The sequence below is a fragment of the Pygocentrus nattereri genome, chromosome 15, assembly GCF_015220715.1.
Source record: "Pygocentrus nattereri isolate fPygNat1 chromosome 15, fPygNat1.pri, whole genome shotgun sequence".
Lineage (NCBI taxonomy): Eukaryota > Metazoa > Chordata > Actinopteri > Characiformes > Serrasalmidae > Pygocentrus > Pygocentrus nattereri.
In genome coordinates, this window is record NC_051225.1 from 11,781,872 (window position 1) to 11,801,616 (window position 19,745).

The 19,745-nt window shown below is 37.3% G+C and overlaps 1 protein-coding gene and 1 long non-coding RNA gene across 3 annotated transcripts in view; one reads left to right on the forward strand and one right to left on the reverse strand.

The window, feature by feature from the left end:
- LOC119265268 overlaps window positions 1-19,745 on the reverse strand; it is a 50,955-nt gene that overhangs the window by 21,852 nt on the left and 9,358 nt on the right. The gene's annotated exons all lie outside the window — the stretch shown is intronic.
- Window positions 1,543-19,529, forward strand: LOC119265265 (adhesion G-protein coupled receptor G5-like). Of its 2 annotated transcripts, XM_037545573.1 has the most exons (12): window positions 1,543-1,647; window positions 2,038-2,116; window positions 5,475-5,568; window positions 7,715-7,852; window positions 9,983-10,096; window positions 10,290-10,341; window positions 10,498-10,589; window positions 13,084-13,199; window positions 13,965-14,230; window positions 15,423-15,522; window positions 15,621-15,928; window positions 18,362-19,529. In XM_037545573.1, the coding sequence occupies exons 1-12, from the start codon at window positions 1,590-1,592 to the stop codon at window positions 18,460-18,462; spliced, it is 1,518 nt and encodes a 505-aa protein (XP_037401470.1). In that variant the 5' UTR covers window positions 1,543-1,589; the 3' UTR covers window positions 18,463-19,529. The 2 variants fall into 2 exon arrangements, with proteins under 2 accessions (XP_037401470.1, XP_037401471.1); XM_037545574.1 differs by lacking the exon at window positions 2,038-2,116 and having other exon boundaries at window positions 1,569-1,647.

The window sequence follows — 19,745 nt, forward strand, 5'->3', positions numbered from 1 at the left end:
ACCAGGTGTGTCAAACTGCACAGGGGGCCAAAATTCAAAACACACTTTAGTTTGTGGGCCGAACAGAATAAACATTTATTGAACACACTAAAACTAAATGTTTTTTAAACATAAATATGAATAAAAATAGACAGGAATGTTATTCTGGAATAAAAAAAATTCCACTCCAACTGCACACCTCACCACTGTCTCACTATCCTCACACATGTCCTTAAGTCTAATACACACATGTACCAGAAATAATACGTATGTGGGGCAGTCAAACACGCTAGAAATTTACACAATTATCTGTTATTAAACAGTCTGTACATTGTATATTCGGTTCTATACAGACCACAATTTGAACTCCTATAAAACAGGCAAATCAGAGTGTTATCATATCAGAACACCATATTCCTGAAGAACACCGTCTCAAGTGTTCATTGTATAAGGATGAAGTGATATTACAGGAATTTGGAGTAATGGGATGGCAAACTTGTGAAAAGTGTCTGGGTAATTCTGTATATACCACAATTTGAAGTACCATAAAATAGGCAAATCAAATTGCTATCAACTTAGACCACCATATTCCTGAAGAACACTCTCTCATGTACTCAAGGCATGAGGATGGAGTGATAAACACCAATAAGTTATTTCACAAACTTGTGAAAAGTGTCTGTTTAGTTGTGAATTTATCACAATTTGAGGTACCATGAAACAGGCAAATCAGAGTGTTTTGTGGTCTGTATACAACTGAATATACAATGTACAGACTGTTTAATAACAGATAAGTGTATAAATTTCTAGTGTGTTTGTTTCTTGTTTAGCCAGCTCACTTTAAACTTAGGTTGATCTAACCTTGAATTTTTCTGTCTTGTGATAGTGATTCATTTTTTATCAGACTACATCGCCATGGCAACTTCTGCTGCATGCCCGACATCCTCCACCTGAATTCAGGATTTGGACCCATCAGGGCTGAGCTTTATTATGTTTTTAAAAAATAAATTTTAGACCAAAGTCTTTTCAAAACTACTGCAAACAATGGCTTTGCATGGTTGTTAGGAGATTCATTTTCTTTGTATCATTTAATGAATCGTTTTTGAACATATCATTTGGTGAATCATTTTGAAATAACCTAAATGACTTTTGCCACTACTGTAGGCTTATATGATGTGTGCTCAAAGCCACAGATCCCTATGACTGACAGTTTTTGGCCTTAAACAGCATGAAGCAGTCAACTGTGCAATGATGCTTAATGATTATGATTAAAAAACGCTGTATTCAATTGAGTATTGTTTGTTTCCTAAAGCGGCCAGTCACAAAAACAGCTTTCGTTCCCTTCACTGTTTCTTCCTGTCTGACACCTTATGTATTTATAGCTTTATATCCACCCTATGACATGGTACATACCGCCGCTGATGTGCGCAAGATAGTAATATATTTTTTTCAGACAACGTAAATGCAGATAGTTCAAAGTGATGATATCGTGTGGTGACAGCTGACTTCCAGTTTAGTAGAAAACCACAAAGGCAAAACGAGCCAGTTCACACTGAGGAAGCAAGAAATAACGGTAGCAGCAGAAAAGCAGGGGGAGATTATATGCTGATGAAATGAGACCTTCTTTACTTCCCTTTTTCATATTCTTCTCTGTAATACCGGTTGAAGAAGGTAAGATAAGGAATATCTTATAATCTATGATTTCAGCTTCATTTAAAGTACCATCTTAAAGCTATCATGAGAAAGGAGTCCTCACACTAATTCCTGAGCTAAAAGTTTGTATCCCATAACCTGAAGCTTTTTTTCGGGCAGTGAAGTGTTTTGTGTGGGCTTCACTGTTCATTATATGTTAAACACACGATTGATTAGGCTCAGTTAATTAAAGGACATGATTGTTCACGATTTTATACATTTTTATACAGTATTAGGCCAGTTCTACATTTGTATATGGCAAAGAAGTCAGCACTAAAAAGGGTGTTCATCCCTACTAGTCTGCATTCCTCTACTAAGAACACATCTGGAGAATTTGAGGAAAACACAGTAAGTCTTTTTCATCTGCAGGTTCATTTGAAAATGTTTCCAGTCAATGTCATAAAGTTCTCAACGACTGTATGGAAATGCATTCCAGCACCATCCCTCAGTGAGTTACAGTATTTAAAAACTACACCTTTAAAAAGAGTAGATATCAAACCTACATGTCAATTAATGGGCATTAACCTCTTATCCTCCAAGATATATTTTGGTGTGTCCATCTGAATCTACATGACCAAATCGTAAGGCAAATTATTAAGTAACTGCATGAAATAAATGCAAGTTAACAGAAAATGAAATGTGTTTTATGATCTACACATATGGCTATATGTTTACAACTTACTGATAAAAGCCAAAAATCTTTAGACGCTCTTTGTATTGTTTTATGAAAATCATTTCTACAGAGCAGATCACTGAAGAGATGGCATCTGCTTATAGTTTATAGTCCAGATTTGTGGAAAAAATGGGTTAACTTTTAGTAGAAAAAAGAAACTGTGAGTTCAAGCGTCTTTTATTTTTAGGGTTTAAAATGACACCACCATCTATTTGACTGGAAAGAAGAGTTACAGCCTCATACGACACTCACCTTCTGAATGTAGCTCATGAAATATGAAAGTTATGAAGAATATGAGGTGCGTTTTGGAACCACCAGTGGTGCCAGTGGCTAAACCTATATGTGTACAGTGGTGCTTGAAAGTTTGTGAACCCTTTAGAATTTTCTATATTTCTGCATAAATGTGACCTAAAACATCATCAGATTTTCACACAAGTCCTAAAAGTAGATAAAGAGAACCCAGTTAAACAAATGGCACAAAAATATTATACAACCCCAATTCCAATGAAGTTGGGAACTTGTGTAAAACATAAATAAAAACAGAATACGATGATTTGCAAATCCTTTTCAACCTATATTCAATTGAATACACTACAAAGACAAGATATTTAATGTTCAAATGGATAAACTTTATTGTTTTTTGCAAATACTCACTCATTTTGAATTTGATGCCTGCAACATGTTCAAAAGAAGTTGGTACAGGGGCAACAAAAGACTGGGAATGTTGAGGAATGCTCAAAAAACACCTGTTTGGAACATTTCACAGGTGAACAGGATAATTGGAAACAAGTGAGTTTCATGATTGGGTATAAAGGGAGCATCCCTGAAAGGCTCAGTTGTTCACAAGCAAGGATGGGGGGAGGTTCACCACTTTGTGAACAAATGTGTGAGAAAAGAGGCCAACAGTTTAAGAACAACCTTTCTCAATTCAAGGAATTTAGGGATTTCATCATCTGCAGTCCACAATATGATCAAAAGATTCAGAGAATCTGCAGAAATTTCTGCAAGTAAGTGGCAAGGCAGAAAACCTGTGACCTTTGATCCCTCAGGCGGCACGGCATTAAAAACCGATATTACCGGATATTACCGGATATTACCACATAGGCTCAGGAACACTTCAGAAATCCATTGTCACAGTTTGTCTCTCCTTCTACAAGTGCAAGTTAAAACTCTGCCATGCAAAGCGAAAGCCATATATCAACAACACCCAGAAATGCCGCCGGCTTCTCTGGGCCCGAGCTCATCTGAGATGGACTGACGTAAAGTGGAAAAGTGTCCTGTGGTCTGACGCGTCCACATTTCAAATTGTTTTTGGAAATCATGGACGTCGTGTCCTCCGGGCCAAAGAGGAAAAGGACTGTCCGGATTGTTATCAGCACAAAGTTCAAAAGCCAGCATCTCTTTGGTGTGGGGGTGTGTTAGTGCCCATGGCATGGGTAACTTGCACATCTGTGAAGGAACCATTAATGCTGAAAGGTACATACAGATTTTGGAGCAACATCTGCTGCCATCCAAGCAACATCCTTCTCAGGGACGTCCCTGCTTATTTCAGCAAGACAATGCCAAGCCACATTCTGCATGTTACAAAAGCATGGCTTCGTAGTAAAAGAGTGCGTGTACTAGACTGGCCTGCCTGCAGTCCAGACCTGTCTCCCATTGAAAATGTGTGGCACGTTATGAAGTGCAAAATACGACAACAGAGACCCTGGACTGTTGTGCAACTGCAATTGTACATCAAGCAAGAACGGGAAAGAATTCCACCTATAAAGCTTCAACAATTAGTGTCCTCAGTTCCCAAACGCTTATTGAATGTTGTTAAAAGGAAAGGTGATGTAACACAGTGTAACGCGGAGCAAGGTAGCGGACACATGTGCGGAGGTAAGCGACTTTTATTGAGGGCAAATCCAAAATCAGGGTCATCACTGTCCAACGTCATTGAGCCAACATGAACAGAGCCGGGTGCAGACATGGCAAACAGTTCAAACAAAGACCAACACATCAGACAAATACCGATACATGAAACAAAGACCGGCAAACACTAAGGGCAAACACAGGGCTTAAATAACAAAGGGTAACGAGGGACAGGTGAAAACAATGATGGGTGGAGACTTGAAACAAGGGGGCCAGACTAGAGAAACCAAAACAACAACAGACATGGGCTAAACCAAAACACTAACACATGGACAGGACTGGGAGGGGCCAATCGTGACACACAGGGGTAAACATGCCCCTGTCCCAACTTCTTTGGAACGTGTTGCAGGCATCAAATTCAAAATGAGTGAATATTTGCAAAAAACAATAAAGTTTATCCATTTGAACATTAAATATCTTGTCTTTGTAGTGTATTCAATTGAATATAGATTGAAAAGGATTTGTAAATCATCATATTGTGTTTTTATTTATGTTTCACACAACATCCCAACTTCACTGGAATTGGGGTTGTACTTGGTCATTTGTTTATTGAGGAAAATGATCAATATATCATATTTGTGAGTGGCAAAAGTATGTGAAGTCTACTTTTAGGACTTGTGTGAAAGTCTGATGATGCTGTTGGTCACACACACATTTTCTAAGCCTATCCCAGCTGACATTGGGCGGAAGGTAGGATTGTTTCAGGTCATATTTATGTGGAAATATAGAAAATTCTAAAGGGTTCACAAACTTTCAAGCACCACTGTACATGAACTTTAAATCTTCTTTGTATTCCAAAATAATAATAATAATAATAATAATAATACCAGTATTCATAGACAAATCATCAATTATTTAAAATCATGACGTTCCTAAGGATGTATCGTAAATGCATCCTATTTTCTTTTTTCTTTTTTTTCAGTTCCTCTGGGTGGCATACTTTTTTTTAAATGTAAAATTAGCTACAGTACTACAGGCAGCTGGTACTACAGGCCACAGAGAAATGTGGCTAAACAATTAGTTTATTTGTAACTGCTTTCCAACATATTTTCCAACAAAGTGATCATAACCAATATTTTAAATGTACTGCAATAGAACTGTTTACATGCTGCTGTGTTCATTGTAATGCTGACCAAATGAGTAGAGTTTAGTTTGTAGTGTAGATGTTATGGCTCTGGGAAAACGCTATGCACATTTTACAGTCAATGGTTGTGTTGATCAGGTGTCTTGAAACAAAGATGAGAAACTGCAGAAGACGTCGCACCAGAATAAACACCCCAGGCTTGTACATGAAAACTGTGTCTCCCTCCAGTGAGGTAAGACCATACTAATGTAGTATATTCACAAGATAAATGGCATTTACAGTGTCCACCCTAACATTTGCTATAAACCGCAAAGCTGTAATTTGCAGTAACATGTCTAGGTGTATATCACTGCTCTTGGAAGATAACTTCCTATCGTTTTTCAGTCTTTGACATAATTTGAAAATACCTGTTACCCTTTACACTGTTTGTAAATTTCATGATGAATGGACAAAAAGAAACCAGTGTTGTCCTCAACATTTAGGCAAGAAGTACCATGTATGCTTCCTAGAACTGTTTAAAATGGGCCAACACTGTTCCACCTGAAACATACCGTTGCAGCACTATTTCCAAATGTCACTGCTGAGGAAACAATGCCGTGTATTATGACACCACTAAGTGTGCTCCACACATTTTTCAAGAACATTGTTTTCATTTGGTTTGGTTGTCAGGCTTGTTGTGAGGCTCGTGCTGCTCACACATAATATATTCATCTTACTTCTTAAGGGTTTTTTAAGTATTTCAAAAGACCCCTTTCCCTGTTATGACATTCTTCCTTTGAGTTTCTTCTCCAATGAGACTTTACTTTGTTACTCAATGACGTTACGAAAAGGGAACTCAAAGACAAGGCATTGACCCATTTCTTCTTTTTTCTTCTCTGCTTCCAACTTCTGTGTCTTCTAATGTAGATTTATGTAACAGAAATTTCATGGTACTTAACATTTTGGAGTGATCAGTGCTGGGCCTTGCAATGTGTTTCGAGCACATGGCAGTAATTCTGTTATCCACCAAAGCATGTCTAACCTATTGCTTTCACAGTGCTGTCAGCTGGGAAATTAAATGTGAATTTTCCTCTTTTTTGTCAAATAAATTAATATATTTATTTTTTAAAACATGTTTATTGTGTATTATAAGCCTTAAGTAGGAAAATTGACCTCGGTCAAGCTGTCCTCCATGTGGTCAGAAATGGAATAAAAATACTACTATTTGTTTGTGCTGGTTTGTGCCATAGGAATCATTGTTTGTGCAGGCAGCTTTTTCAAGAAATTAAGCATTATATTTTATTACCCGTGATGTCACACAACCCCCCTGCCCTCCACAACATATAAATCGAACCAAAATGGTCTTATTTGTTTGTGCTGTTAAAAGAAACATTTGAGCGACTTTAATTCTCAAATTATACAGCCATAAAGTTTCGATGAGTGACATCACACAGCCCCCCACCAACGTCCAAATCGCATCAAAATGGTCCCATTCATTTGTGCTGTGTTTGTGCCATGAAAAGAAATGTTTGTGTGTGTGTTGTAAATCTTAAGTTACTGGATAAACAGGTTTTGTCACAAGCCATGACAGTATTTACTACAGGGCTGACACTGGTTGATGATGAAGATCTGAGAAAGGCCTATTTACAACAGCATAAAACTTCACTTAACTACACAAACCAGCACAAATGTATAAGACCATTTCTATGTGATTTGGAGATTGAGGGGGGGGGGGGGTTTGAGTGACTTTACTTATTAAAAAAATATTTTTAGCCTATAACTTGATAATTAAAAGAGCACAAACATTTCTATTAACAGCACAAACCAGCACAAATGATTGAGACCGTTTTGCTGCAATTTGAACGTTGATGGGGGGCTGAGTGACGTCACTCATCAAAACTTTGTCTTTATAACTCGAATTAAAATAACAGAAATGGCTATTTTTACAGTACAAACCAGCACAAGCGCAGCACAAACAAATGAAACCATTTTTGTGCTATTTGGACGTTGATAGCGAGGCTGAGTGACATCACAGGTAATAAAATATAATGTTTAATTTCTCAAAAACACTGCCTGCACAAACAATGACTCCTATGGCACAAACCAGTACAAACGCATCACAAACAAATCGTAGTGTTTTTATTCCATTTCTGACCACATGGGATTCCAGCTTCAAGGAGGACGCTAGAGTTGCTAAAGAGCTGTCAGATGTAAACAGAGCTATAAAATATTGTCAGCAGAAGTCCCAGCCCCGAAACTTTTCCCAAAGGTTTCCCATGATGAAGATACTCTTTCACCTGTGAGATTTAGCAGCTGAGCTGTCTTAGAACACTGCCTGTTAGCATTGCAAAATGTGCATGAATATATAATGAATTGTGTGTAACTTATTGCTTTTACAGGCCAGAGTGGACACAGAGTATGGACATGTAATTTATATTCCATCAGAAGCTGTCCAGAAAAGCAGTGATGAGCAGCTGAAAACTAGTGGCCGTCAAGTGGACTTGACTGTATCCATACTCAACCCAAGCCTTTTTGAGGTTAGTGTCAGATTCTAGCTTTTTTATTTATTTATTTATAATCAAAGGTGTTCATCTTCAGTTCTGGTGGGCTGCAAAAGTGTACAGTTGATCATTTTAACTCCAACTTCAATTTCAACAATGAGTTTGTTCCACCCTCTTTGAGCTGGATTAGTAATCTGGAACGTACTGTGATTTAAGTAATTGCTGATGAGATTTGTGATCCAGTGTTACATTCCCCTCAGATGTAGCTGGGGGAGAGGGGAAATGTCATGGCATGTAATGGGAGATGGGAGGGAAGGACACACGTACACAGTAGTGACGTTTGCATTCAAGACTTTTACTTCACTTCCCACTTGCAGTAGTGTATGATACAAGATTATTACTTATATGGACAGAGAGGTGGTGCAATACGCTGAGCGAAAACTAAATATAAATCAAAAGAAAAGAAAAAGAATGACTAACTGTTCAGTATACAAAACATTAACTAATGAATCCCAACCAACCACAAGGGTGGACGATGGATGGTGTCAAAGAAATAAACCAAGGAAACGAATCTAACCTACCTAGCCATAAGTCTAATCCTCTCCAAAATACAGGGTGTGGAGAGAGAAAGCTAAAAAGAGACAGAGACCACAAGTGACTCATGTTACTGGCTACATCTTCACCACTAAAGTAGGACAGTTTTCCACTACAAGTCTCAAATACGCTAAATACTTTCTTCTTCATAACTGGCCACATGTCAGTCCTTTTATCTGCCAAGGCCCATCCCTCAGCAGAAATCAGCCATTCGAATTGGTGGAGAGAGCACAGCCAAGCATTCAAGATCCACATTAGTCCATTATGCACACAGCTGCACCTGATCTTGTTGGGGATAAAAAGGAGAGAGAAAAAAAAAACAAACAACATACGTGCAACGCTAGCATGTAACATCCAATATTAATCTGCAATGTCTGTAGTAATCAATAAGTCTGACAGTAATCATTCAGAAGTGAGCTCCTTCAGTGATACTAGCCCAATTCAAATCGACCTCACTGTAACAGAATAAAAAACCCACTACGAGTACCTCCACTTAAGTAAAAGTACAAAAGCATTTGCTTTCAAATGTACTTAAGTTTCAAAAGTAAAAGTACTAAAAGATTAATTATGGCTTTATGTCCTGTTATCATTTTTATAACAAGACTGGCTTCATGAACTCATTGTAGGTGAAAATCCTCCAGTGTCTCTGTTGGTAAACCAGGCTTTTAATAGAATGTCATTAATTAGTGACACTGATGTTTATTAAAATGATCATAAGCACAAAACACTGAAGGTAAACAGTTTCTATCAGGTAGAACCGAGTGGCTCTGAAATCACTTTTACACACAAGCAAAGTTTCAGTTTAAGATTTATTTACAACTTAGTTACAAGTTTAAGTTTCATAAAAACTGGCTTTAAACTCAGGTTCACAAATTAGTTTTCCTTTACTGTATTGATCTGTAGCTCTATGTTCATAAACATAAACCAGTCCAAACTAATTTACTATAAAATTAAATAGTGTTTGTATAAATGCAGAAAAAAGAAACAGGCCAGTCACTGCTGCACTTTGAATCGTTGAACCGTGTGCTTGCACTGAGTCGGTGTGTCCAACAGGTCAAAACAAGCTCAAGTGCCGCTGTGCCCTGATTGGTGTTCTTGCTTTGCGCTTCTTTCATTTTGACATGCTACATTTTTATACACACAAACCAGACGTAACCACAAATTTCGCAAAATGTAGTGGAGCAAAAAGTAAGATATTTGACTTTGAAATGTAGTGGAATGAAAGTAAAAAGTCACCCATAATGGAAAAACATCAGTTTTTTCAAGTACAGATACACAAAAAAGTACTTAAGTACAGAAACAAATTACATTTACAAATTACATTACATTTCGATCCATGTGGATTCGGGTCTAATCCATCCTTAGGGCCTACCATTCTCTGGTACCAGGGCCTCTGTGCTGAAAAAAACACTGATCTACATGCTACATGTTCTCAGATAATGTTCAACTTTCAGTGATTACCATGAGTACATTCATAATGCTCTGAACTCATGACTGCAAAAAGCAATTCTCAGTGAATAGAACATGACCTCTACATAGCTTTAATGAGTAATACTGGTGTTCTCTGCACAGGCACATTCAAATGAAGGATCTCCTCACGAGCAGATCTTAGGAGTGTGGCTTGGCAAACAAGATGTTCACAACCTTTCTGATCCTATTAGGATTGTTTTTGTAAATGCCAATCAGGTAAGCATTTTCCTACCATAAAATACAAGCAAATTAATCATCCAGGCAGAGGTGAACTAGATCTCTGGAAGTGTATGTTTAAACGGTAGTTGACACTGTGATAGCAGCTTTAATGAAATGTACAATTTTGTGCAGAATTGAAATGATTTGTTCTCCACTTATGTTCTGCCCAAAATGTATGCCTATGTTTCAGAATGGGACTGGAAAATGTGTCTTCTGGAAGCTGTCGAACAATAGTGAGCAAGGTCCTGAGCCAAACATTCAGCTTTTTAAAACTAAATTCCAAATGAATCTTCATTATTTTATCTGGCAAGACTGTAAAAACTGAAGAAAGGCCATAGGCGAAGTGCTTTGCGTCCTGTTTCATGGGGGTGTGTGTATGTGTGTGTGTGTGTGTGTAGGAAACTGGAGCACAGATGGCTGTAAAACCACCCAGAACAACACAGACTTTATCTGCGAATGCAATCACCTCAGTTTCTTTGCGATGCTTATTGTAAGTGTTTACCACACACACACACTGTATGACCTGATTTTCTGATTATCCATTTCGAAAGCAAGGTTTAAAGGGTCCATGACCTACATTTTGATAAGACTATAAAATGATGTATATATTCACTGATGTCTGTTCAGAACATTTCTACCTTTTAAATCAGCAGCAACAACAGCAATTTACCCAGCTTTGGTCTTTTTACTGTGATAAGTTTAACTGATCATTATTTCATACAGAATCAGACATTTATTACTACTTTATTTGATAGTTAAACAGCTAAACAGCCTCTCACAGTTAAAGATAAACACCAAGGCAAAGAGATACAGGGGAAATATGTGGGGAAGAGCATGAGAGTGGGGGTGGGGAGGGGGGAGTTCTTTGATGAACTGACTGAACAAAGTCTCTGATAATTCGGTATGATAAACGTTTTCCAGTTTTTCCAGTCAAACCAAACGATAATCTGAATATTATGGCTCAACACTGTGAGTGAGGATGTTTTATCGGTGTATGCTGAGCTCTCATTAGTCTGTGTACAAAAGAACTTCATATCAGATGTGGTTTATAAAGAGACTGGCCACTTCCTGTTTCCACCATTATATCAAAAATAGGACTGCAAAAACAGCAGAGGGCACCTGTACATAAGTTCTTAATGAACTTAATGAAGTAGATGGGGTTAAACGGAATAAAAATCACTCACCCAGAACTTTCTATTAGTTTTAGAAAGTAGAGGAACGTATTTCCTTAAAAAAGGCCAAGAAAACTTACCTGTATGTTGATTTTTTCTATAGCAAATGGGTTTTGGGCATCAGAACGCTGGCATTACTGCTACTGCATGCTTATTGGTTGGCCATCAGAGCAGCTCATTGGCTGTTCACACTCATAGACATCATGGACATACATGAGGCAACCATTTTAAACTTCTATAACTCGAGTTAAAAAGCTCTTAAAAATATAACAGCGGTGTTAAAATGTTTTATCTTATTCAATATATAATTATTAAAATGTTTAAGCATTTAAAAACTATGATTTTGCTCAAATGCTCCATCTTAATACATTAATTTTAGACTATTTCAGGAGTGCCCTCTAGTATTTGAAAAACCCAGAAGATATCACAGAGATCATTCTCCTGTCTACAAGTTCTCTTTTCATACTCCATCCGCCGTCTGATCAGGTCAGGGGCTGGATTCACGAAAGTGTCTTAAGAAATAAAAATCTTCTTTAATGTGTGTTGTTTCTTGACTTAAAAGTTATGAGTAATTGTTATTCTTCAAATAACTTCTTAAGAATGCTCTTGTTCTCTTTTCTTAACTGTTTTCTTAAAAATGCATCTAAGAATAAGTGCTATTCCTGAAAACATGCTTTCTAAACCTTACGATAGCCTCACAATTTGTCTTAGGCAGTAAGAGTTGACAAGGTCACCGTCTAAATTTATCACAGACGTTGTCTCTGCTTGAATTGTCCATCTTCTTCTTAAGAAAATACTTATGATCAACATAAGAGAATACTTGAAAACTTTTTTTTTTTTGCATTTAAGAACATTCTTATGAATGTCAATGTTTGTCTTAAAAGCTTTCACAAGAAAGCTTTCAGGAATCTGGCCCCAGATCAGGCCAGTCTGCTTAAACAACAACAGAGCGACAGAATCCTTGTACAGAGTTTATGAAAAGCCTGTATTACACTAGATTTCTTGTCTTAAAGCCGTTCACGACCATTTATCTCCAAAACCAAAAGAGGTTATATTTTAAACGGGTAAACTGTAGAAACCTGTAGTTGACAGTCGCTTATAAAGATGTACAACAGATTTCAATTTTAATGAAGAGAAACATTATAAAAGAAAGAGGAAAACTATAATTGCAGTACCTGTTTAGCTCGGATTAGCTAGTTCAGCTAATGCTGTCTCAGGCTTGAGTCGAGTTGTGAGAGCAGATCTGAGCAGGTTTCCTGTTTGGCTGCTGATAATAATGGCATTTTCTTTAGTTCATGTGAAAATTAATACAGTTGACCATTTGGACGTGGTCTGTTCCTCCTGTGTGCTGGTTCAGTCCTCCTCCGTCCTTCCCCACTAAACTGGACATCTCTGTAGTGTTTTTCCTCCCAGAGCTGCTGTTTTTTTGGTTGGTGAATCTTTTCAAATTAACTGTGGTTTTGTTCTTTTTTTTTTTTTACTGTGTGACATTATTAGAAAATGAAGTAGTGAAGTAAAAGTATTCCATTGTAAATTAACTAAATTAAAGTAAGAGTGAAAGTACTGATTTAATTCTTCTCCAAAAAGTACCGTTACAGGGAAACCTGTACTCAAGTACAGTAACGAGAATAAAAGTAATTCATTACTTACACCTCTTCGGTTACGCAACTAAGAAAACTCCAATTAAGCATGTGGATGTGGGGTCTCGTGTGCAGAGAGCAAAATACATGCACTTAAAAATCACGCTTGTAATGTTTGGGAAAAAGCTCCATAATTCCTGGATCTTTTGTTCTCTGTGTTGTTCTCTGACAGAGCCCTGATGTGCCAGACCCTGCTCACGTTCAGCGTCTTGTGTATATCTCATACATCGGGTCTTCTCTGTCTGTGGTATTCACCATCATCATCATTGTGCTGTTTCTGTGCCACAGGTTAGACAACTCTTAAAATACATCCACACCACGTTCACAGTCTGCTGTGGAACTCACTGTTTATGAGAGGGTAGCAAACCTCCATTTAGCTGAAATAGATAAAAAATACTCTTATTCCTTGTGCTCCTTTGTGCCGTATGAATCGGTTTGTGCTGGCACCGTTTTTGAGAGATGAAACCTTATGTTTTATTAACTGTGACGTCACTCAGCTCCATCGTCAAGGTAAAAATCACACAAATGGGCTTATTTGTTTGTGCTGCATTTGCCTTGCTAAAGAAACGTTTATATTATTTGAATTCTCATAAAGCAAAATTCTCTTATAAAACTTAAAGCCATACGATTTTGATGAGTGACGTCCCTTAGCCCCACATAAACGGCTATTCATTTAAGCTACATTTGTGCTGCTAAAATAAACATTTTAAAAGGTAATACTATAAGATACCCCTAGAAGAACATAATCTTAACTTTTGAGCTTTGAGTTTGTTAGAATGATCCAAATTGGTGTCATTTAACTTTAAAAGAATAATGTTCTGGTTTTATAGGTCAGTTTAAGCCAGTCTAAAACTATATCTTGTGCTGTCATCTGTTAATCAGCCAGCATCTACTTGTAGAAACTGGTTTAAAACAGAACACCAGGCCAGAAAAAAGAACCACTTATGAACTGCTTGTGGGTCTAACAGGCAAAGAGGAAAGATGTGAAGTGAAATTTATAGTTGAAAAGCAAAGTAAAAAGAATAACAAATTATTTTTGACCTCTCTCCATAGGAAGTCGAAGGCAGATCACTCAGTCATCATTCATATGCAGCTGACAGGTTCACTGTTGCTACTGCACCTCTTCTTCCTGGCCAGTTCCATTTGGTCCAAAACAGAGTGGGTATTCTGCCAGTCCCTGGGGCTCATGCTGCACTGGGCCCTGCTGGCCACTTTCACCTGGACAGCTATCGAAGGCTTCCATCTGTACCTGCTGCTGGTGCAGGTCTTCAACATCTACATCAGGAGATACCTGTTGAAACTTAGCCTGGTGGGCTGGGGTGAGTTGAGTTGATGAAGATATTGTCCACCATCATCAAGTCCTTTAAAACAGGCCAGGACTGGCAATAGGAAGAACAGAGAACACAGAAAACTCCCAGTGGCCTGTTAGTTTTGGCATGTGCATTGGCCAGTGGTAGTTTGCAACACATATACAGTGATTTATATTAGCCACATTATACATCCTTTGGCCTTCAGAGAAGCATGAATTTGCCTAGGCATGGAATGTACACAACACAATATCTGCACTTTAAAGCTGCTACAAATTTTGTTATAACAGCATCCTATATCTTATCCAAAAGATCCTTGACAGGGTTTAAGGTCACTGCCATTTTTTGGGATAAACTTGATCAGCAACAATGTTCAGATACACCTAATCAGGTGTTATGTAGTATAAGTAGTATCATGTGTATCAGAATAAAATTCCTGATGCTATTGCACTACCACCAGCCTGTACCACTGATGCAGGATGGCTCAATGGACTCATTGCTTGTACTGAATTCTGTGCAACTTTTTCCACTTCTCAACAGTCTATATTTGATGTTCCTGTGCCCACTGAAGATGCATGCTCTTGTTTTTTGCTGGTAGCCTCAGGTCCCAACACGGTTTGGCTGTCATAGCTCATTGGAGACAAAGAGCAGACTTACTAAAAGCCAATTACCAATAGTCTACTGACACTTTGTGCTGGTGGGGGTGACCAATTTAGCATCTTACCTACTGACAACTTTGGTTTAATGCATCAGAGGCAAACAGGGAAAACTAACTAAGGCTTGATTAAGCATGTGGGTTTTTAGCCTAGACTTAAAGACTGTGTCCCAAACACCGACTGGAAGATTATTCCAAAGTTTCAAAGGCTTTGTATGAGAAGGATTTCCTCTTGTGTAACTTTATTAATTCTAGCTACTAATAGTGGGCAGCACCTTGTGATCCAAGCAGGCGTGATGGTTCATAGTATGAGAGAAGTTCACTCTCTGAGGGGCGAGTCCGTTTAGAGCTTTATAGGTCAGTAGAATAATTTTGTAATCAATGCGAAAGTTAACTGGCAACCAGTGTAGGGTTGATAAAGTCTTTTTTTCTGCTTGTCATAGTGAAAACTAGCATGCTTAATATATTATTTTAAAACGCAGTGACCCCTTTGTTTCATTCTTTATGACAAAGAATAACTCCTTAACACTGGCTTCTTTTTTGCTGTAGGACTTCCTACAATTACAGTAATGATCTGCAGAGTGGTTGGTGCATATGGCAAATACACGATCACAAAGAACTCCAGCGATATCATAGTAGCCATGGACCTGTAAGACCTATTCAGCAGTTCAACATATTTCTCAATCTCTAGTCTCTTTACCCCTGTGAGCCTCATCTCCACCATTTGTGTTTCTTCCCAACTTGTAGCTGCTGGTTTAAGACAGAAAATGAAAACAGCATCCATAGAGCAATGAGGTATGTAACAGTGAATGGTTACCTGGGGCTGGCGCTGCTCTTCAATGTCATTATCCTGGCAGTGATGGTGGTGAAGATGAGGCAGCTGAGAGCACGGAGCGTCCAGTCCAGAGGCAGGGTGAGGAGGAAGTGGAAAGACTTGGCCACCATACTGGGACTCAGCTGTGTTTTAGGGCTCCCCTGGGGGCTGGCGTTCACCATTTATGGGCCCCTGAGTCTAGCGGGAACTTACCTCTTCAACATACTCAATGCCTTTCAAGGTAAGGATCATTCCATGAAGTGTATGACACAATCTTGCTCTAAAAGGAATAATAAGTTAAAGAATTACACATTTTTATGATTACCCCAAATGTAGTTGACTTAGCAAGACTTTTACCTATAAAAATGACAAAAGTGCAGACAAAATTCAAGCTTTAAGATGGTTATTGCTGCAGATCTGAGCTATGCTGTATTCATTTTTAATGACAGCATTAACAGAAACCACCTAAGTCTATTTGAGGTTTGCGACAAGTGTGTTATGATCTTGCATGTAATCTGCACAATGTTAAATGGTGGATTATAATCTCATATCCTCAAATGTTCATAAACATATGGCTGTACTAATATGCTAATTTGGCATACCACAATATTTAATATGCTGTGATGATCACAGAGCCTTTAAAATGGTATCCCTGCATTTTAGTGTAGCAAAAGGTCTAAAACCATAGTAAACATACTCTGCATAAGAACCTGGGGTGTCACTTTATTTGGATACTCCACTATAGTTCTCTATAGATTTTCTACAGATCTTCAAATTGTTAACAAACTGTCTGTTGAAGCTCTGCTGATTCTACACAGAGGTGGGGTTAGGGTTAAGATTTGGACCAGGGTTAGGGCTAGGATCAGGGTAAGGGTTGGGATTAGGTATTAGGTTGAGGTTAAGGTTAGGATTAGAACTAGGTTTAGAATTAAAAATAAATATGGTAAATTTTGTAGATATTTAGTTAAACGTAACTTGGAAATAAATTAAGTATCTACAAACCATCTAAAGTGGACTATCCAAATAGCATGTTACCGAACCTGGTTTTAACAACCAGCTCGGCAGAGTGTTAGATTAGATTAGATTAGATTAGATTAGATTAGATTAGATTAGATTAGATTCAACTTTATTGTCATTGTGCAGAGTACAAGTACAGGGCCAATGAAATGTAGTTAGCATCTAACCAGAAGTGCAATATATAACATTATTTACATAAAGTGCGGTGGTAACAGTGACCAGTGCATAAATATAACTGTTATATACATGTGTGTATAAGTGAAATGTGAAATATGTAATATAAAATATGAGACATACAATATAAAATATACAGTGTTATATATGCAGTGTTATATGTATCTATCTATCTGTGTATTAAGTTTATATACAGGAATGTACATATTGAATATATAGTATATAATATACATATATACATAACACATACATAAAGTGAGATATGCAGTAATATGAATGTAGGTTATTATATACACATGCGTATACAAATATAAACATGTAGATGTAATAGATACTGTACAGATCAGGGAGCAGCAATACAAATGAAAGGCACCGATTTACCCATGGCCATGGTTAAATGGCTAATCGTTAGTTAGACTCTGAAACACCTTGAAATGTTTACCAAAAGACTAGACTGTAAAACTAGAACGAATCTTATATCTGTTACAAGCTTCATGTGTCACTTTTGGCCAATGATTCTAAGAATCAAAACGCTTGTAAATGACTCTTTGATGTGTTTTTTCATCATAATTGGCTTGAGGAACATTTTGATGGAGATGAGTATAATGCAGGAAAGAGTCTGAGTTTAAATAAGGCTGCAATAAACAGTTATTAGAAACAGTGCAAGAAATGAAACCTAAATCCAAAAATAAAGAGCTTTTTCCTTAGAATATTGTGGAAAAGAGAATGAAGCTGAAGTTGGCTTCCTATTTGCCAACGTCTTATTTTCCGTTCCACCTTAAAGGGTGGCTGCATTCTGGCACCTGCACACCATTAAGATATCTGCATCATTTAAGGTGGAGCAGAAACTTCAATTAAGAATCAGGTCGATATGAAACCTACTTCAACCCTGAGAAAAAAGGAACTAGATAACAACAAACTACTCCAGAATAAAAAGCTATTTATTTTCTAAAGAACTGAAAACGAATCTAAAAACAGTTCCTTTTCAAAGAAATCCCCTCATCCCTCGTTGTGTGAAACTGGCTGATAGTAAGATGTGTTGATCATCAATCCATCCATCTACATTTACATTTAGCAGACACTCTTATCCAGAGCGACTTACTCTTATCCATCCATCCATCCATCCATCCATCCATCCATCTTTATTGTTCAATCTGGTGCTATCTTAGTTTAAAGTGGAGTCAAGGAGAAAGCCAAGAGTCATGCATTACTAGTCTATGACAGGGGTTCTGTGCTCCACTCCAAACTGCAGATAGGCCTTCATGATAAATATACAGTTTTGTATTTATTTTATTTTTAAAGATTGCTACATATTGTGCATGTATAACCACCTACGTATTGCTGCTGAAGCGCTTTATAGTCATATATATCGTAAACCTACATAAAAGTCTTTTGGACATAGTCTGTTACTGATACTGTACTTTTACACATTGAAAGAAATAGGTGAAACATGATTTGACTCCCAGTGAAATTCACCTTCCAGGTGTTCTGATGTTCCTGTGGCTCCTATCTATCACTTGTAAATCTATTCAGGAAGAGCAAAAATCAACAAAGGACTTCACACAGAGCCACCTCAGCTCATGATACTGGATCTAAACCACAATGCAAAACCTTCTGTTCTGACATAATGCATAACATTTCATCAACGGTCATCACAGTTCAGACTTCAGTGCATTTTATTATACATTCAGTCTATTTACTTTGTATTTGTTTTAACTATACATAAATATTTTATAATATTTTATTGTAGATTATCACAACAGCCCGATTTTGAGTCACTGTGTTTACACATGAGCAAATATTTTAGGCAGTCATGAAAATTGTTTGGGATTATTTATTTGTTAAACTCAATATTATATGGGAATAAAAACATATCGCTGTTGTCGGAAGATAACCTCGAATCTCCAAATTTACGGGACAAGGAAAACAACATACCTTACTTTTAATGCAAGTCTGTGGAACCAGATGTCTTTCCAAGTAATTGTGGGCCATTCCTTTTGGTCCATTCTTCATGAAATTTACACACAATGTAAATGGTAACAGGCATTTGCAAATACTTTCAAAAAACAACAAAAACTGAGATAAAAGGTTTTCTTCCAACAGCAGCGAAATAAACAGTTCACTAAAGTTTCAGCGAAGTTACTGAACACACCTACTTTAATTTAATAAAGGACTGATTAGCCAAACTAAGCTTTGCATGGTACCTGTAAATACTGGGCTTCTTCAAGGAGAGCTTTGGAAATAGTTTAGCCAACTCACAACCATTAAATCACAAAGTACTATTTGTGTATTTGCATGTATGTTAAAAGCAATAAAGACTTATTGTCATATCTGAAATAATGTTATACAAAACCATTTATCTGGCCAGTGAGCATTAATTTACATAATCTGCACATTTTAATGCACAATTACTGTTACAATATGTTAAACACTGCAAAGTGATAGAAATTGCACATTATATTCACACACAACTAGGGTTGAAGTGTCTTTATCACATCCCCCATTTTGTCTTTTATGCTGTTTTTGTTAGATTTTTTATGTGTGTGTTTTAAAACAGTTTAACAACCATCTTTGGTTTATTTTGGGTATATATAATGAGTAGCCTACTATTTATTCTGGCATAACACAAATAAAACCATGAAAAAAAACAACTGATCATTTATGCAGTGTCTTCTTTGATGTAATCAATATCCCATATGCTGTACTAACATACTAAATAGCATTTTCAAAATAGTAAATGGCACCATTGGTGGTTTACCAATTTGACATGCCATATGTGCAACAGAAACATGCAAAACAGGCAAACATGGGTTGCCATGATCACCATGGCATCACATGCCATGATGTTTAGTGCAATAAATACCAGA

Coding starts and splice junctions, on each gene's coding strand:
- LOC119265265 (XM_037545573.1), top strand. CDS start 1,590: ATGAGACCTTCTTTACTTCCCTTTTTCATATTCTTCTCTGTAATACCG. Junction 2,117..5,474: donor CATTCCAGCACCATCCCTCA/GTGAGTTACAGT, acceptor TGTGTTGATCAG/GTGTCTTGAAACAAAGATGA. Junction 10,097..10,289: donor TTTTTGTAAATGCCAATCAG/GTAAGCATTTTC, acceptor CCTATGTTTCAG/AATGGGACTGGAAAATGTGT.